Genomic DNA, 14191 nt, shown 5'->3' with positions numbered 1-14191 from the left:
CATCCTTTTCCCACTCCTGGGGGAAGGATACTCCAAAATCTCCATCCTTTCTCCACTACTGGGGAAGGATACTCCAAAATCTCCATCCTTTCTCCACTCCTGGGGGAAGGATACTCCAAAATTTCCATCGTTTCTCCACTCCTGGGGGGAGGATACTCCAAAATCTCCATCCTTTCTCCACTCCTGGGGGAAGGATACTCCAAAATAGGCGTTGATTGCTTACCTGAACGCCTCTTCTCGTACGGTGAGCGGGTACAGCAGTCACATGGGTTGCTCATGTCCAATCCGGTGGAACTGAGCCTAGTGTTAAAAAAGCTTGCCAGATCCGCCCCTTCCCCAGAATTCGCGAATCCATAGACTAGGCTCAGCTGTGAAGCTCTGTAGTGTTCAACTCTTATTATTAGAGGAAGAAAGGTTATAGAAGGATAAAGAAGACACATACAAGGGCGGGAAGTGACTGCTGTACCCGCTCACCGTACGAGAAGAGGCGTTCAGGTAAGCAATCAACGCCTATTCTCCGTACTGAAGGAGCGGGTCCAGCAGTCACATGGGACATACCCAATAGATGGTCCCTAGGGTGGGATTAAATTGCTATCGTGTGAGATAACGGATTGGAGTACCCTTCTGCCGAAGGCAGCATCCGCTGAAGCGTAAGAATCAATCTTGTAGTGCCTGATGAAAGAATTTGGTGAGGCCCAAGTGGCTGCTTTGCAGACCTCCTCCAACGGGGCTTGAGTTGCCCAAGCGGCCGAGGTGGCTGCGCTCCTGGTGGAATGCGCTGTGATGTTCCTTGGAACTGAGAGGGAGGCCGACTCATAGGCCTTAGATATAGTCCCTCTGATCCAACGACCTATAACTGTTGAAGACACTTTGGCACCCATGACTCTGGGGTGATAGGCTATAAAAAGTGCTTCTGACCTCCGAAAGGGTCCTGTGCGTTGGATATAGATTCTCAGCGCTCTAATGAGATCCAGGGTGTGCCATCTAATTGCCAAGGGATGGTCTCGTTGGAGGCAGAAGGAAGGTAGGACAATATCCTGAGTTCTGTGGAACATGGAACTGACCTTGGGTAAGAAGGTAGGGTCCAGTCGCAATACTACCTTGTCCTGATGAAATTGACAAAGGTCCTGCCTGATAGAAAGGGCAGCCAGCTCCGAAATGCGTCGGGCAGATGTAATAGCCACCAGGAATGCTACCTTAAAGGATAGATACCTGAGGGACACCGATTTTAGGGGTTCGTATGGTGCCTGCGTGAGGGAATGGAGAACCCGTGGCAAATCCCAGGATGGATACCTGTGGACCCTGGAAGGTCTGAGGTTGGCTATGCCCTTGAGGAATTCCTGAACTTCTGGGAAGGACCGGAGAGGCTGTCTGCGGGGGCCCCCCAAGACAGATGAAATGGCTGCCAGATGGCGCCGGAGAGTGCTGGTGGAGAGTCCTTTATGGAAACCTTGCATAAGGAAGGAAATGATTCTGTGAATGGGAATGCACAGGGGAGAAAGGCCTTCCTGTAGACACCACTGGTGAAACTTGGACCATGTGTGGTCGTATATTCGATTGGTCGAACCCCTTCTGGCCTTTAAAATGACCTCCACAGTATCGGGGTCGAGACCACGCAGCTCTAAATCTCTCCTGATAACAGCCAGGCGGTGAGGTGGAACCACTCCGGGTCTGGGTGGAATGAGGCCCCCTGCCGCAGCATATCCCCCGAAACGGGGAGTCGCCAGGGGTCCTGGACGGACAACTGTTGGAGATCCGCGAACCAGGGCCGGCGGGGCCAATGAGGGGCGATTAAGATTACTCGGGCCCTCTCGGTGAGGACCTTGTGAATCACGTCCGGGAGAATTGGAATTGGCGGGAATGCGTAGAGTAGGCCTGGAGGCCATGGACTCCGGAGGGCATTGATTGCTTCCGCTCCCGGGGATGGAAATCTGGAAAAGAAGCGAGGGAGTTGGGAGTTCGCATTGGTCGCGAAGAGGTCCAGAACTGGAAGGCCGAATCTGAGACTGATTTGATGGAACAGGTCGTGATGGAGGTTCCACTCTCCCGGGTCTATCGTTGCTCGAGATAGCCAGTCCGCTTGAACGTTTAGGCTCCCCGAGATGTGGTCGGCTAGGAGCGACCGAAGATGTTTTTCCGCCCAAAGGCCTAACTTGAGAGCCTCCCTCATGAGGGCCTTGGACCTCGTGCCTCCCTGTCTGCAGATGTGGCTTTTTGTGGCAATGTTGTCGGTCAGGATGAGAACGTGCCGGTTGGGAATGCGAGGAGAGAAGTGCTTCAGAGCCAGGGAAACGGCTCTTAACTCTAGCCAATTGATTGGCTTGGAAGCTTCTTCCGGGGACCACGTGCCCTGGGCTATCATCCCCTGGGCGTGGGCGCCCCATCCCGATAGACTGGCATCTGTGGTAATGACAAATTGATCCGGGCACCTGAACGGGGACCCTTTGTCCATGGCCGGAGATTTCCACCACTTGAAGGATCTGCGAACAGCCGGTGGGATGACAATGCGACGATTTGAGTTGCTGTGCCCCGATCTCTGAAAGGGTAATAGAAGCCACTGAAGTTCCCTAGCATGAAGGCGAGCCCAGGGAATGATGCCTATGCAAGACACCATCTTCCCCAAAAGGGAAGACAGGGCTACTATGGATACTGACGGTTTTGATAACAGACAAGAAATTAACTCCCCTATACTGAGTTTTCTCTCGGGAGAGAGAAAAACCTGGGAAGATTCTGAATCAATAATGGATCCCAGGTGTAATATGGAGGTGGAAGGTTGGAGATGGCTTTTATCAAAGTTGATGGAAAATCCATGGTCCTGAAGGACTAACATGGTGGTAGAAAGGTCTGATTTCACTTTCTCTAGGGAGTTCCCATGAATCAAAATATCATCAAGATAACATAAAATGTGGATGGGAGACGCCCGGATATAGGCCGCCAGGGACCCCAAGAGCTTTGTAAAGACCCGAGGGGCCGAGGAAAGGCCAAATGGCATCGCCCTATACTGGAAGTGCCTGCCTTGAAAGCAAAAACGTAAAAATTTTCTGTGGCATTTGGCTATAGGAATGTGAAGGTAGGCCTCAGTGAGGTCTAAGGAGACCATGAAATCTCCCGTGTGGATGGCGGCCAAAATAGAAGATAAGGAGTGCATCTTAAACTTCCTATATTTGATGAATAGGTTTAACTTCTTTAAATCCAAAATAGCTCTCCAACCTCCGGAGGACTTTGGAACCATAAATAGGATGGAGTAAAACCCTAGGCCCTTCTGACCGGAAGGAACCGGTTGAATGGCTCTGATGGACAATAAATGAGAAATGGCCTCCTCCATACGGTTACAATCAGAGGAGGACCTGGAAGAAGGGCAGGAAATAAAACGTTTCGGGGGAGGAGAAATAAATTCTAAAAGAAGGCCTGATTGAACAGTGTCAATGACCCAGGGGTCCTTGGAGGTGAGACGCCAATTAGAGGCGAAATGGGCTAGGCGACCCCCTATGGGAATGGAGGAAAGATTACCATCTAGGTTTTTTTGAAGCCCTGTTAGAGGACGCTCCCCTTTGGAAGCGAAAACCTCTGCCCCTGGAGTTCCTACCTTGGGAACGAAAGCGGGGGGAATACTGACCTGGAGATCTCTGATAGGAGGCCGCTTGATCTTGCTGTCGCCCTGGGCGACGAAAGGACTGCGTTTTGGTAGCCTTTTTTGTGGTTGGACCCAAAACTTTCTTCTTGTCCGTGGTTTCCGTGAGGAGAGGATCCAGAAGATCACCGAAAAGAAGGTCGCGCTTTAAGGGGCCCTGGGATAACTGCCACTTCTGGCGTACTCCCGCTTGCCAAGGGCGAATCCATAGGAGTCTTCTTGCCGTTGTAGAAGCTGCAATAGACTTAGCAGAAAATCTAGTAGATTGCAAGGTGGCATCAGCCACGTACTGGGCAGCTGCAAAGACCTTGTTGAAGTCTTGTTGACCTCTCAAGTCATCGGGAGGAATATGCTGTTGAAGTTGACGAAGCCACAGAAGCATGGCTCTGGAGAAAAAGGAAGCTGCTGCTGAACTTTTAATGGCCCAGGAATCTGCGGTGAATCCTCTTTTGAGCATTTGTTCAATCCGCTTGTCCTCTGGGCGGAGGACTTCCTCCGCTTCGCCTGGCACAGCCGCTGCCGAGTGAAGGATCTTGACAGGTTCATCCGGTTTGGGAAAAGATGGAAGCTCTTCATAGGAAGAGGAAAGTTTGTACAACTTTCTGTCCTTAGTGGAGGGATTAAGGCCAGAGGCTGGGAAATCCCACTGTTTGAGTAAGGCATCTTTAAACAATTTAGGCATAGGAATTACCTCGTTATCCTCCTGTTCCTCTGTGAAGTAAGGTAAATTCTCCTCCGGGGGATCAGTGGATGTGGAGGCTTGTTTCTCCTGGGCTGCTAATCCCGTAGAAATTCTAGCTTTGAGGAGGAGAGATTTGAATAATTGAGAAGGAAAAATAGTAATTGGAGAAGGAACCTTTATTTGGGATTCCTCATCATCTGAGAGGCCTTGAAAGGGGTCCTCATCATCCTCCATATCCTCATATTCGTCCTGAGAGGAATCTGAATCATCCTGAATAGGAGCTCTAACCGCTGGGGAAGAACCCAAGGGGCGGGAGGGACGAGGAGGAGGAGGTAAGGGAAGCTCATTGATGGAGGAGAGTTTGGCATCAATGGCCTTGGACAACACAGCAAAAATAGATTGGAAATCAGGAGGTAAACTAGAAATATCAGCAGGAATGGCAGAAGAATCCCTAAAGGCCTGGGAGGATCCTGGCTGGGGGGAATCTTCAATAATATCTGGTTCCTCTGGACCTATGCCCCATAGGTTAGGTTGGGGTCTGTCTAGGTTAGGCTCATCCAGAGATAACACAGGGACCCCAGAAGGAGGTAGACTAGAAGCCTCTGGGGGGTCTTGACTACTGAGTACTTGGGCCTGTACTTTCAAACGTTTTGCTGATTTGTCATGGATTCTTTGTAGGGCTAGGTCCCTTCTCTTCTCGGCCCTGGTGACCTTGGTCGGGGGGCGGGCCCCTGGAGAAGAGGAGGAAGAGGCCTGGGGGATACTAGTAATCTCATCGCCTGTAGGCCTGGCCTCTCTGGGACCTTTAGTTGTGCCTCTCTTGGGAAAAGTAGCCATAGTCTGACAATTAACAGAAGACAAGGTTGAGCCAATAATTGAATAATTAAGGAGAAGAATTTCAAGGACTTCCGAAGAGGAATGGATCCTGCTTCGAGGCCTCGAAGCTGCTGAGACTTGAGGTCAATCTGGGCAAACCCAGAGTTCGTGTCCCCAAATCCAGCGGGGCCAGCCTCCCTAAACTTTATAATTAAGTAAACCAAGGCACTCTGGTTGGAGGCTTAGCCGGGGGAGAATTAAGCCTGGGCGTCCCAAGGCCCGCTCCGGGATCCACGCGGTGGACTGAGGCCTACGTGGCTGGCAGGAGGCCAACACGAGAGGCCTAATTTTAAAAAGGGCGCGAAGGCGTTCGCGCCGAAAAATCGCTCCGTAAAATTTCTTAAAGGGGAAGCGATCGACTAAGTCCAGGAGACTAGCAAGGCGTCTCACTCCGCAGGAGGTTTTCTTAAGCCCTTTAATAATATACAATAATGAATCAATAAATCAATAAATGAATACTTGCACCAAGACCTCCAGGCCAAAGGATTAAAGGAATCCACAAGCGGCAGCGGGGATCGTACACGGCAAAACCGCCGGGGGAAAACGAAACCGCAACTTCTCCAAAGGAAAAAAGCCGAGCCACAAACGGCTGGCGCTATAGTGCAAGTAAATAATAATGGCAAAAACAATTCTTACTATTTTTGAAGGAAAAGATCGAAGGGAAGGTGTTAGAAAGTTGAACGAGCTATCACAATACAACCGCAGGATATGCGAACTGAGCGAATTCTGGGGAAGGGGCGGATCCGGCAAGCTTTTTTAACACTAGGCTCAGTTCCACCGGATTGGACATGAGCAACCCATGTGACTGCTGGACCCGCTCCTTCAGTACGGAGAATCTCCATTCCCACCCCACTCTGGGGCCAGCCAGAGGTGGTATCTGCTGATTCTCTGAACTTTTCAACATTTCTGCTACTAGTTCTCCGGAACCTGTCAGAACCTGCTTTGATTTCACCCTTGAGCCAAATGCAGACAAAATCTAAGTGGTGTCCAAACATGGTTGATCACCTCAGATTAAAAGACCTTCTGGCTTCATTTGCACTTCATGCTAAGTTAGAAACATAGAAGACTGACGGCAGAAAAAGACCTCATGATCCATCTAGTCTACCCTTATACTATTTCCTGTATTTTTATCTTAGGATGGATATATGTTTATCCCAGGCATGTTTAAATTCAGTTACTGTGGATTTACCAACCACGTCTGCTGGAAGTTTGTTCCAAGGATCTACTACTCTTTCAGTAAAATAATATTTTCTCATGTTGCTTTTGATCTTTCCCCCAACTAACTTCAGATTGTGTCCCCTTGTTCTTGTGTTCACTTTCCTATTAAAAACACTTCCCTCCTGGACCTTATTTAACCCTTTCACATATTTAAATGTTTCGATCATGTCCCCCCTTTTCCCTCTGTCCTCCAGACTCTACAGATTGAGTTCATTAAGTCTTTCCTGATACGTTTTATGCTTAAGACCTTCCACCATTCTTGTAGCCCGTCTTTGGACCCGTTCAATTTTGTCAATATCTTTTTGTAGGTGTAAGTTTGTCTGGGGTCAACCTTGTTTCTGTTGCAAATCCAGTCTGCTTGTTAAGGTTACGGTTCAATGTATTCTATGGACTCAGAAAACAAACAGATTTGGAAACTAGGTTACACATGTAATGAGAACGACAGGTGCTGCTCATTTAAACCTCCTGCATGGCATGTCCTTTATAATCTTTGTAACATTTTACAATCCTCCCACCCCACAAAAAAAAGATGATTTCTCTAAGGAATGGAAAGCACTCCCTCCATTTCTCTGTTCAGCCTTTTTTCAGAAAGCATCGTCTGCTCTCAGCAGTGGAACTGATGCCGGGAATTGAAATGTCAGGACAATCAAAAGCTTTGATGTTCAAACTTCTTAAAAAGGAGCAAGGCCGAGGGGTTTGAAAACCAGTGCTCCTAAGTCACTTTCCTTTCCCACTGCTGTAAGGTTTGATCGGGTGTTTTCTTAAAAGGTGATGGTAATGGCTTTAAATTCATCGCCCACTTTAACCTTTCAAGGCTGAATTTAATCTGCAGCTCGAGAGCGAGCCAGCCAGTCAGATTCCTGCTGGTTCGTGGCCAACCTCTTCATCTCATTACAGCTAAAAATACCTAATGAACATAAATTGTGGCAAGTGCTGGACCTGTATCATGGCAAATCTCCCAGGGCTGTGGAATGGCAGCAACAAGAAAACGCTTGGTCTGTTCAATTATAACCCACCGTGGTTTCAGTTTCACAGAACCTTAAAGTCACAACACAACACGAGGAAATAAAAATTCTCTTTTCCTCCTTCTCCTTTACAAAATAACGAGAGTTGGAAGGGACCAAGGGGAAGAGCCTTCTCTGTGGCGGCCCCAGAACACCCCCCCCCGGAGATTCAAACTGCCAATACCCTCCTCACCTTTCGCAAGACTTTGAATATCTATCTATGTCGCCAGGCATGGGGTAATTGACGTATCCCCTTTTGGCTAGTAAGATTTATCTATGGTTGTGATTGAGTAGTATTGTCTGTTTTTTAATGATAGGGGTTTTTAGCCATAGTTTTAATTATTGGATTTGTTGCATGTACTACTACACATCTACTGCACATCTACTACTCTTTCAGTAAAATAATATTTTCTCACATTGCTTTTGATCTTTCCCCCAACTAACTTCAGATTGTGTCCCCTTGTTCTTGTGTTCACTTTCCTATTAAAAACACTTCCCTCCTGGACCTTATTTAACCCTTTAACATATTTAAATGTTTCAATCATGTCCCCCCGTCACCAACAGAGATTCAAACCAAGCTCTCTTTGCATATTCCCAAATCCCCCACTCCCTGAATAAAACTCATCCTTAAGGTCTATTCATTGTAGCAGCTGAGTGGATCCCTGGCTATATCACTGCATTTACTTAAAAAAGAAAAACTAAGCTTCTAGTCCTCATGGTTTTTAAGACTGGCTCAAAAGGATTCACATCGATGAGAAGAGCCATTTGGATAGATGGATGGATGGATGGATGGATGGATGGATGGATGATAGATAGACAGACAGACAGATAGAGACACACACCAATAGTGGTTTCTAAAACCCTTTACTACTGGTTCACACGCACATTATTGCGCGATGCTGCTGCACATGCGCAGAAGCATCCTGAGCAAGTGGGCAGAGCCTCCGCACCACCAGTGTTACCGATTCTTTGAACCAAGCAGAACCACAAGATCATATGCTGCAACGTCCTGCCTGTCGGCGACTACTTCAGCTTCAACCACAACAACACAAAAGCATACAACAGATTTAAACTTAATATTAACCGCTCCAAACTTGACTGTAAAAAATATGACTTCAGTTAACCGAGTTGTCGAAGCGTGGAACTCATTACCGGACTCCATAGTGTCATCCCCAAACCCCCAACACTTTACCCTTAGATTATCCACGGTTGACCTATCCAGATTCCTAAGAGGTCAGTAAGGGGCGAGTACAAGTGCACTAGAGTGCCTTCCGTCCCCTGTCCTATTGCTCTCCTATATCTCCTATACCTTTCTTCTATTCCTATATCTCTTCTTCTATTCTTTCATTGATATGTTCTATTACTATATCTTCTTTTCTATTATTTCTTAGATATATTTTACTCTGAGTATCTCCTCTATAACCTTCATCATGTATTTTACTATGTGTATATAGATATATACCCACTAAAACCCTCATTGTGTATTGGACAAAATAAATAAATAAATAAATAAATAAATAAACACACACACGCATATATAAAAGAGTCCCTTTTAATCTGAAAAATAGATGTGACAAACAACAGGGCCAGATTATTTCTGCATCCGACTTAAGTACAGTGATACCTTGTCTTACAAACTTAATTGGTTCTGGGACGAGGTTCTTAAGGTGAAAAGTTTGTAAGACGAAACAATGTTTCCCATAGGAATCAATGGAAAAGCGATTAATGCGTGCAAGCCCAAAATTCACCCCTTTTGCCAGCCGAAGTGCCCGTTTTTGTGCTGCTGGGATTCCCCTGAGGGTCCCCTCCATGGGAAATCCCACCTCCGGACTTCCGTTGCCAGCGAAGCGCCTGTTTTTGCGCTGCTGGGATTCCCCTGCTGGGATTCCCCTGCAGCATCACAAAAACACGGAAGTCCGGAGGTGGGGTTTCCCATGGAGGGGAGCCTCAGGGGAATCCCAGCAGCACAAAAACAGGTGCTTCACTGGCAATGGAAGTCCAGAGGTGGGGCATCCCAGTGGCGGCGGTGGGTTTGTAAGGTGAAAATAGTTTGTAAGAAGAGGCAAAAAAATCTTAAACCCCGGATTTGTATCTCGAAAAGTTTGTATGACGAGGCGTTTGTAAGATGAGGTATCACTGTACTGTGTAAACTACTCATCCCCCTCCCCAAACAGCCAACATTTTAACTCTGGTGCTTGCAGAACCCGATTCTAATTCTAGGCTGGATGTTTTTGAGGTCTGCTTAGCATCAACGCCTGTGCTTCTCCTCCCTACCGGCTTCCCAGCTTTCATTTCCATACATCTCGGAGTCAGAGAAATTGAAGCTATTCATCTGGGCTCTTTCCTCCTTGAGGAACACAGCATGAAACAAGCCCACTACAAAGACTTTTCAGTCATCTCGGAGAAGATTTCTCTTGCAAAGGAACTCGGCTTTTGATCCATGCCTTAGGTTTCACACTGCATCAGAGATAGCTTTATTATTTTTTAAAGCTCTGCTCGGGCTGTGGGGTGGGGCTTGTCCTAGTTTTTACGCAAATCTCGGAGAAAGTCCCAAGTCTTGCATCGTCAGCCTCGCCTTCATCTCAGGGGAAGTGCTAAATTTTGCCCCTTCCTCAAATCAACAACTTCCCGACATGCTGAACTTCAAGCTCACAGGAGCTGCTGGGGACTTCGGTTTCCCCAAAGACGCTTTGAAATCTTTTTCATACTGAATTTCAAATATGCTTACATTTCAAGGGGAAAAAGAAGTGGGGGGGGAACACATTTTGTAAGATCTTGCAAACTCAGAATGACCTAAGTGCTAAAGCCCACTGCAACAATATCGCCAAAAAAGCCTCTAGAGTTGTCAAGCTGATCCTATGCAGCTTCTGCTCAGGCAACCTCACCCTACTCACAAGAGCCTACAAAACTTTTGCCAGACCCATCCTAGACTACTGCTCATCTGTCTGGAACCCCTACCACATCTCAGACATCAACACCCTTGAAAATGTCCAAAGATATTTCACCAGAAGAGCCCTTCACTCCTCCACTCGAAACAGAATATCCTACGAAAATAGACTAACAATCCTGGGCCTAGAAAGCCTAGAACTACGGCACCTAAAACATGATCTGAGCATTGCCCACAAGATCATATGCTGCAATGTCTTACCAGTCAATGACTACTTCAGCTTCAACCGCAATAACACAAGAGTACGCAACAGATTCAAACTTAATAAGAACCGCTCCAAACTTGACTGTAAAAAATATGATTTCAACAATCGAGTTATCGAAGCTTGGAACTCACTACCGGACTCAATTGTGTCAACCCCTAACCCCCAACACTTCTCCCTTAGACTCTCCACGATTGACCTCTCCAGGTTCCTAAGAGGCCAGTAAGGGGCGTACATAAGTGCACTGGTGTGCCTTTCGTCCCCTGTCCAATTGTCTTTCCTTTCTTTCACCTATCTTATATATTCTCTTCCTTTCATATATCCTCTCCTCTAAGTTCATCTTCACCCTCTTTTATATTATCACATGTCTATTTTCTTCCTATGTATTTGTGTATTGGACAAATGAATAAAGAATAATAAAGAATCTTAAAATCCAGAGACTTACCTGGGCAAGATTCCACCAATCCATGCGACTTCAACCGTTGAAGTGGAGTGTTTGCTGCCCGTCTGAAATTCCGAATTCACAAGCCACTCATTGTGACTAGATCTGGTTCTGAGCAGGTTCACCCCTTTTTTGGCCTTCACCCTGGCAAGCAACAAGAAAGAGAGAGCAACATCTTTTTTCTCAAGGACTCTCAAGTCAGGTCCCTCCATTTCCTCCCTCCGAAATTTCCTTGGGTGTAACACTCAACTGGATCACTTTATTAAGCTGAAAAGAAGACCATGTTCAGAGTGAGTTGGGGGCCTATACTATACTTTACTGACCCCTCGCAACCTGGACATAAACTGTTTCAACTCCTACCCTCAAAACGGCACTACAGAGCACTGCACACCAAGACAACTAGACACAAGAACCGTTTTTCCCAAAACGCCATCACTCTGCTAAACAAATAATTCCCTGAACACTTTTCAAACTATTTACTCAGTCTGCACTACTATTACTACTAGTTTTTTCTCATCATTCCTATCACCCATTTCCTCCAACTTATGACTGTAACTTGTTGCTTGTATCCTTAAGATTTTTATTAATATTGATTATTTCCTTATTGCTTATTTGACCCCTATGGCAATCATTGTATTGTACCACATGATTCTTGACAAATGTATTTTTTTCTTTTATGTACACTGAGAGCATATGCACCAAAGACAAATTCCTTGGGTGTCCAATCACACTTGGCCAACAAAGGATTCTATTCTATTCTGTTCTAGTCTAATCTAGTCTATAAAACGTAGGACCATTGTTGTTTGCAGTACCTCAATTCTTGGAAAGAGCTGCCACCATCTCAGGATGGACGCAAGATGGTAATCTACAGGTAGTCCTCAATTTACAACCATAATAGAGCCTGCCCATCCCTGTCATAAGTTATGATGGCCATAAGTCAGGTCACCAATGTGACTGACTTTATAATTTTTTGTAGTGATCATTAAGTGAACATTAATTAATTAATTTATTCATTCGTTTCTTCAATTTCTATGCTGCCCCTAGGGCAGTGATAGCAAACCTATAGCACGGGGGCCACAGGTGGCAAACGGAGCCATATCTGCTGGCACGCGAGCCGTTGCCCTAGCTCAACTCCTATATGCATGTGTGTGCCAATAAGCTGATTTCTGGCTGACACATAGGCTCTGGAAGGGTGTTTTTGGCTTCTAGAGAGCCTCCAGGGGGATGCGGGAGGGTGTTTTTTTACCCTCCCCTAGCTCTAGGAAAGCCTTTGGAGCCTGGGGAGGGCGAAACACGAGCCTACTGGGCCCACCAGAAATTGGGAAACAGGCCATTTCCAGCCTCCAGAGGGCCTCCGGTGGGTAGAGGAAGCTGTTTTCGCCCTGCCCGGGCATTGAATTAATTAATTAATTAATTAATTAATCATTCATTCATTCATTCATTCATTCATTTATTGGATTTGTATGCCGCCCCTCTCCGAAGACTCGGGGCGGCTAACGACAGTAATAAAAACAGCGTATAACAATCCAATATTAAAACAGTTAAAAATCTTTATTATAAAACCAAACATACATACAGACATACCATGCATAAAATTGTAAAGGCCTAGGGGGAAAGAGTATCTCAGTTCCCCCGTGCCTGGCGGCAGAGGTGGGTTTTAAGAAGCTTACGAAAGGCAAGGAGGGTGGGGGCAATTCTAATCTCTGGGGGGAGTTGGTTCCAGAGGGCCGGGGCCGCCACAGAGAAGGCTCTTCCCCTGGGTCCCGCCAAGCGACATTGTTTAGTTGACGGGACCCGGAGAAGACCCACTCTGTGGGACCTAACCGGTCGCTGGGATTCGTGCAGCAGAAGGCGGTCCCTGAGATAATCTGGTCCAGTGCCATGAAGGGCTTTCTAGGTCATAACCAACACTTTGAATTGTGACCGGAAAATGATCGGCAGCCAATGCAGACTGCGGAGTGTTGGTGTAACATGGGCATATTTGGGAAAGCCCATTATGGGTGTGGGCACTCACACATGTGCGATAGCATGTACACCAACACTCTTTTGACACCCAAGGAAAAAAAGATTCAACATCACTGCCCTAGGGGTCCTAGGCGGCTCACAGCAAAAACATGAAACATCAGAGTTGACTTGTTTAACAATGCTGGCTCTGTGAAAAAATGCTATTGCTACCATGTTGTAAGCCGCCCTGAGTCTAAGGAGAAGGGCGGCATAAAACTCAAAACAAACAAACAAAAGTAACAAAAGACAAAGAGCAAAATTTGTACAGCAAAGCTGCAAAGTACTTTTTGGCACTTCTCTCCTCCCACCTGCTACTTAAAACATCCAGGCTCCAGATTGTTCGTTTTTTGGTCTACAAGACAGTGACTGCTGTGGACTTTGTTAGAAGTCTACCTATGTAACAACCTTCCACACCTTTCCACAATGCTCCTGTGAGAGGTTGCAAGGAGACTCCGAAAGGAAAGGCAGGAACCAGGCATAAACAAGCAACAGATGGGAAACGGCTCTGACAGCGCTTTATAAATGACAGCTTGCAAAAAGCACAGGAAAAACAGATTCAAATACTCAAAAGAGATTCTGCTTTAATGAATTCACTAATAAAAGAAGGCCGGAGCTTCCTACGGCAGTTTCCCATTGAGCGGTACTTAGCGCTGTCTGAGCCTGGTTGTTTCCTTGCAGGCGTTTCATTATCAAACTAGGTAATATCATCAGTGCTAGCACCCGAGACAGCACCAAGGGCCCCTCATTTCAACCCTGAGCTATGAATATTCAATTCTGATAGTATTATGTACATAACTAGTTGGGTTTGACAAGATAGGACACAAACCAACAATATGTGGCTACATGTAATAGAACACTATTGCTTTAAGAGCTAGTGCTACGGATTGCCATAATGAACCCAATCTGTATAGTCTGGAGCAGGGGTCTCCAACCTTGGGAACTTTAAGCCTGGCAGACTTCAACTCCCAGAATTCTCCAGCCAGCAAAGCTGGCTGGAGAATTCTGGGAGTTGAAGTCCTCCAGGCTTAAAGTTCCCAAGGTTGGAGACCCCTGGTCTGGAGGACAGAAGGGAAAGGGGGGACATGATCGAAACATTTAAATATATTAAAGAGTTAAATAAGGTTCAGGAGGGAAGTGTTTTTAGTAGGAATGTGAACACAAGAACAAGGGGACACAATCTGAAGT

General features: G+C 46.4%; 1 protein-coding gene across 1 annotated transcript in view; it reads right to left on the bottom strand.

Moving 5' to 3' along the window:
* TMEM132E (transmembrane protein 132E) overlaps positions 1–14191 on the bottom strand; it is a 454008-nt gene that overhangs the window by 71699 nt on the left and 368118 nt on the right. The window contains exon 6 of the mRNA XM_070730351.1: positions 11006–11146. Coding sequence (XP_070586452.1) covers positions 11006–11146 — 141 coding nt within the window. The remainder of the gene's footprint in view (positions 1–11005; positions 11147–14191) is intronic.

This window comes from Erythrolamprus reginae, chromosome 1 (genome assembly GCF_031021105.1).
Source record: "Erythrolamprus reginae isolate rEryReg1 chromosome 1, rEryReg1.hap1, whole genome shotgun sequence".
Lineage (NCBI taxonomy): Eukaryota > Metazoa > Chordata > Lepidosauria > Squamata > Dipsadidae > Erythrolamprus > Erythrolamprus reginae.
Note: the sequence above shows the minus strand (reverse complement) of the source record. Positions and strands in the feature narration are given on the sequence as shown.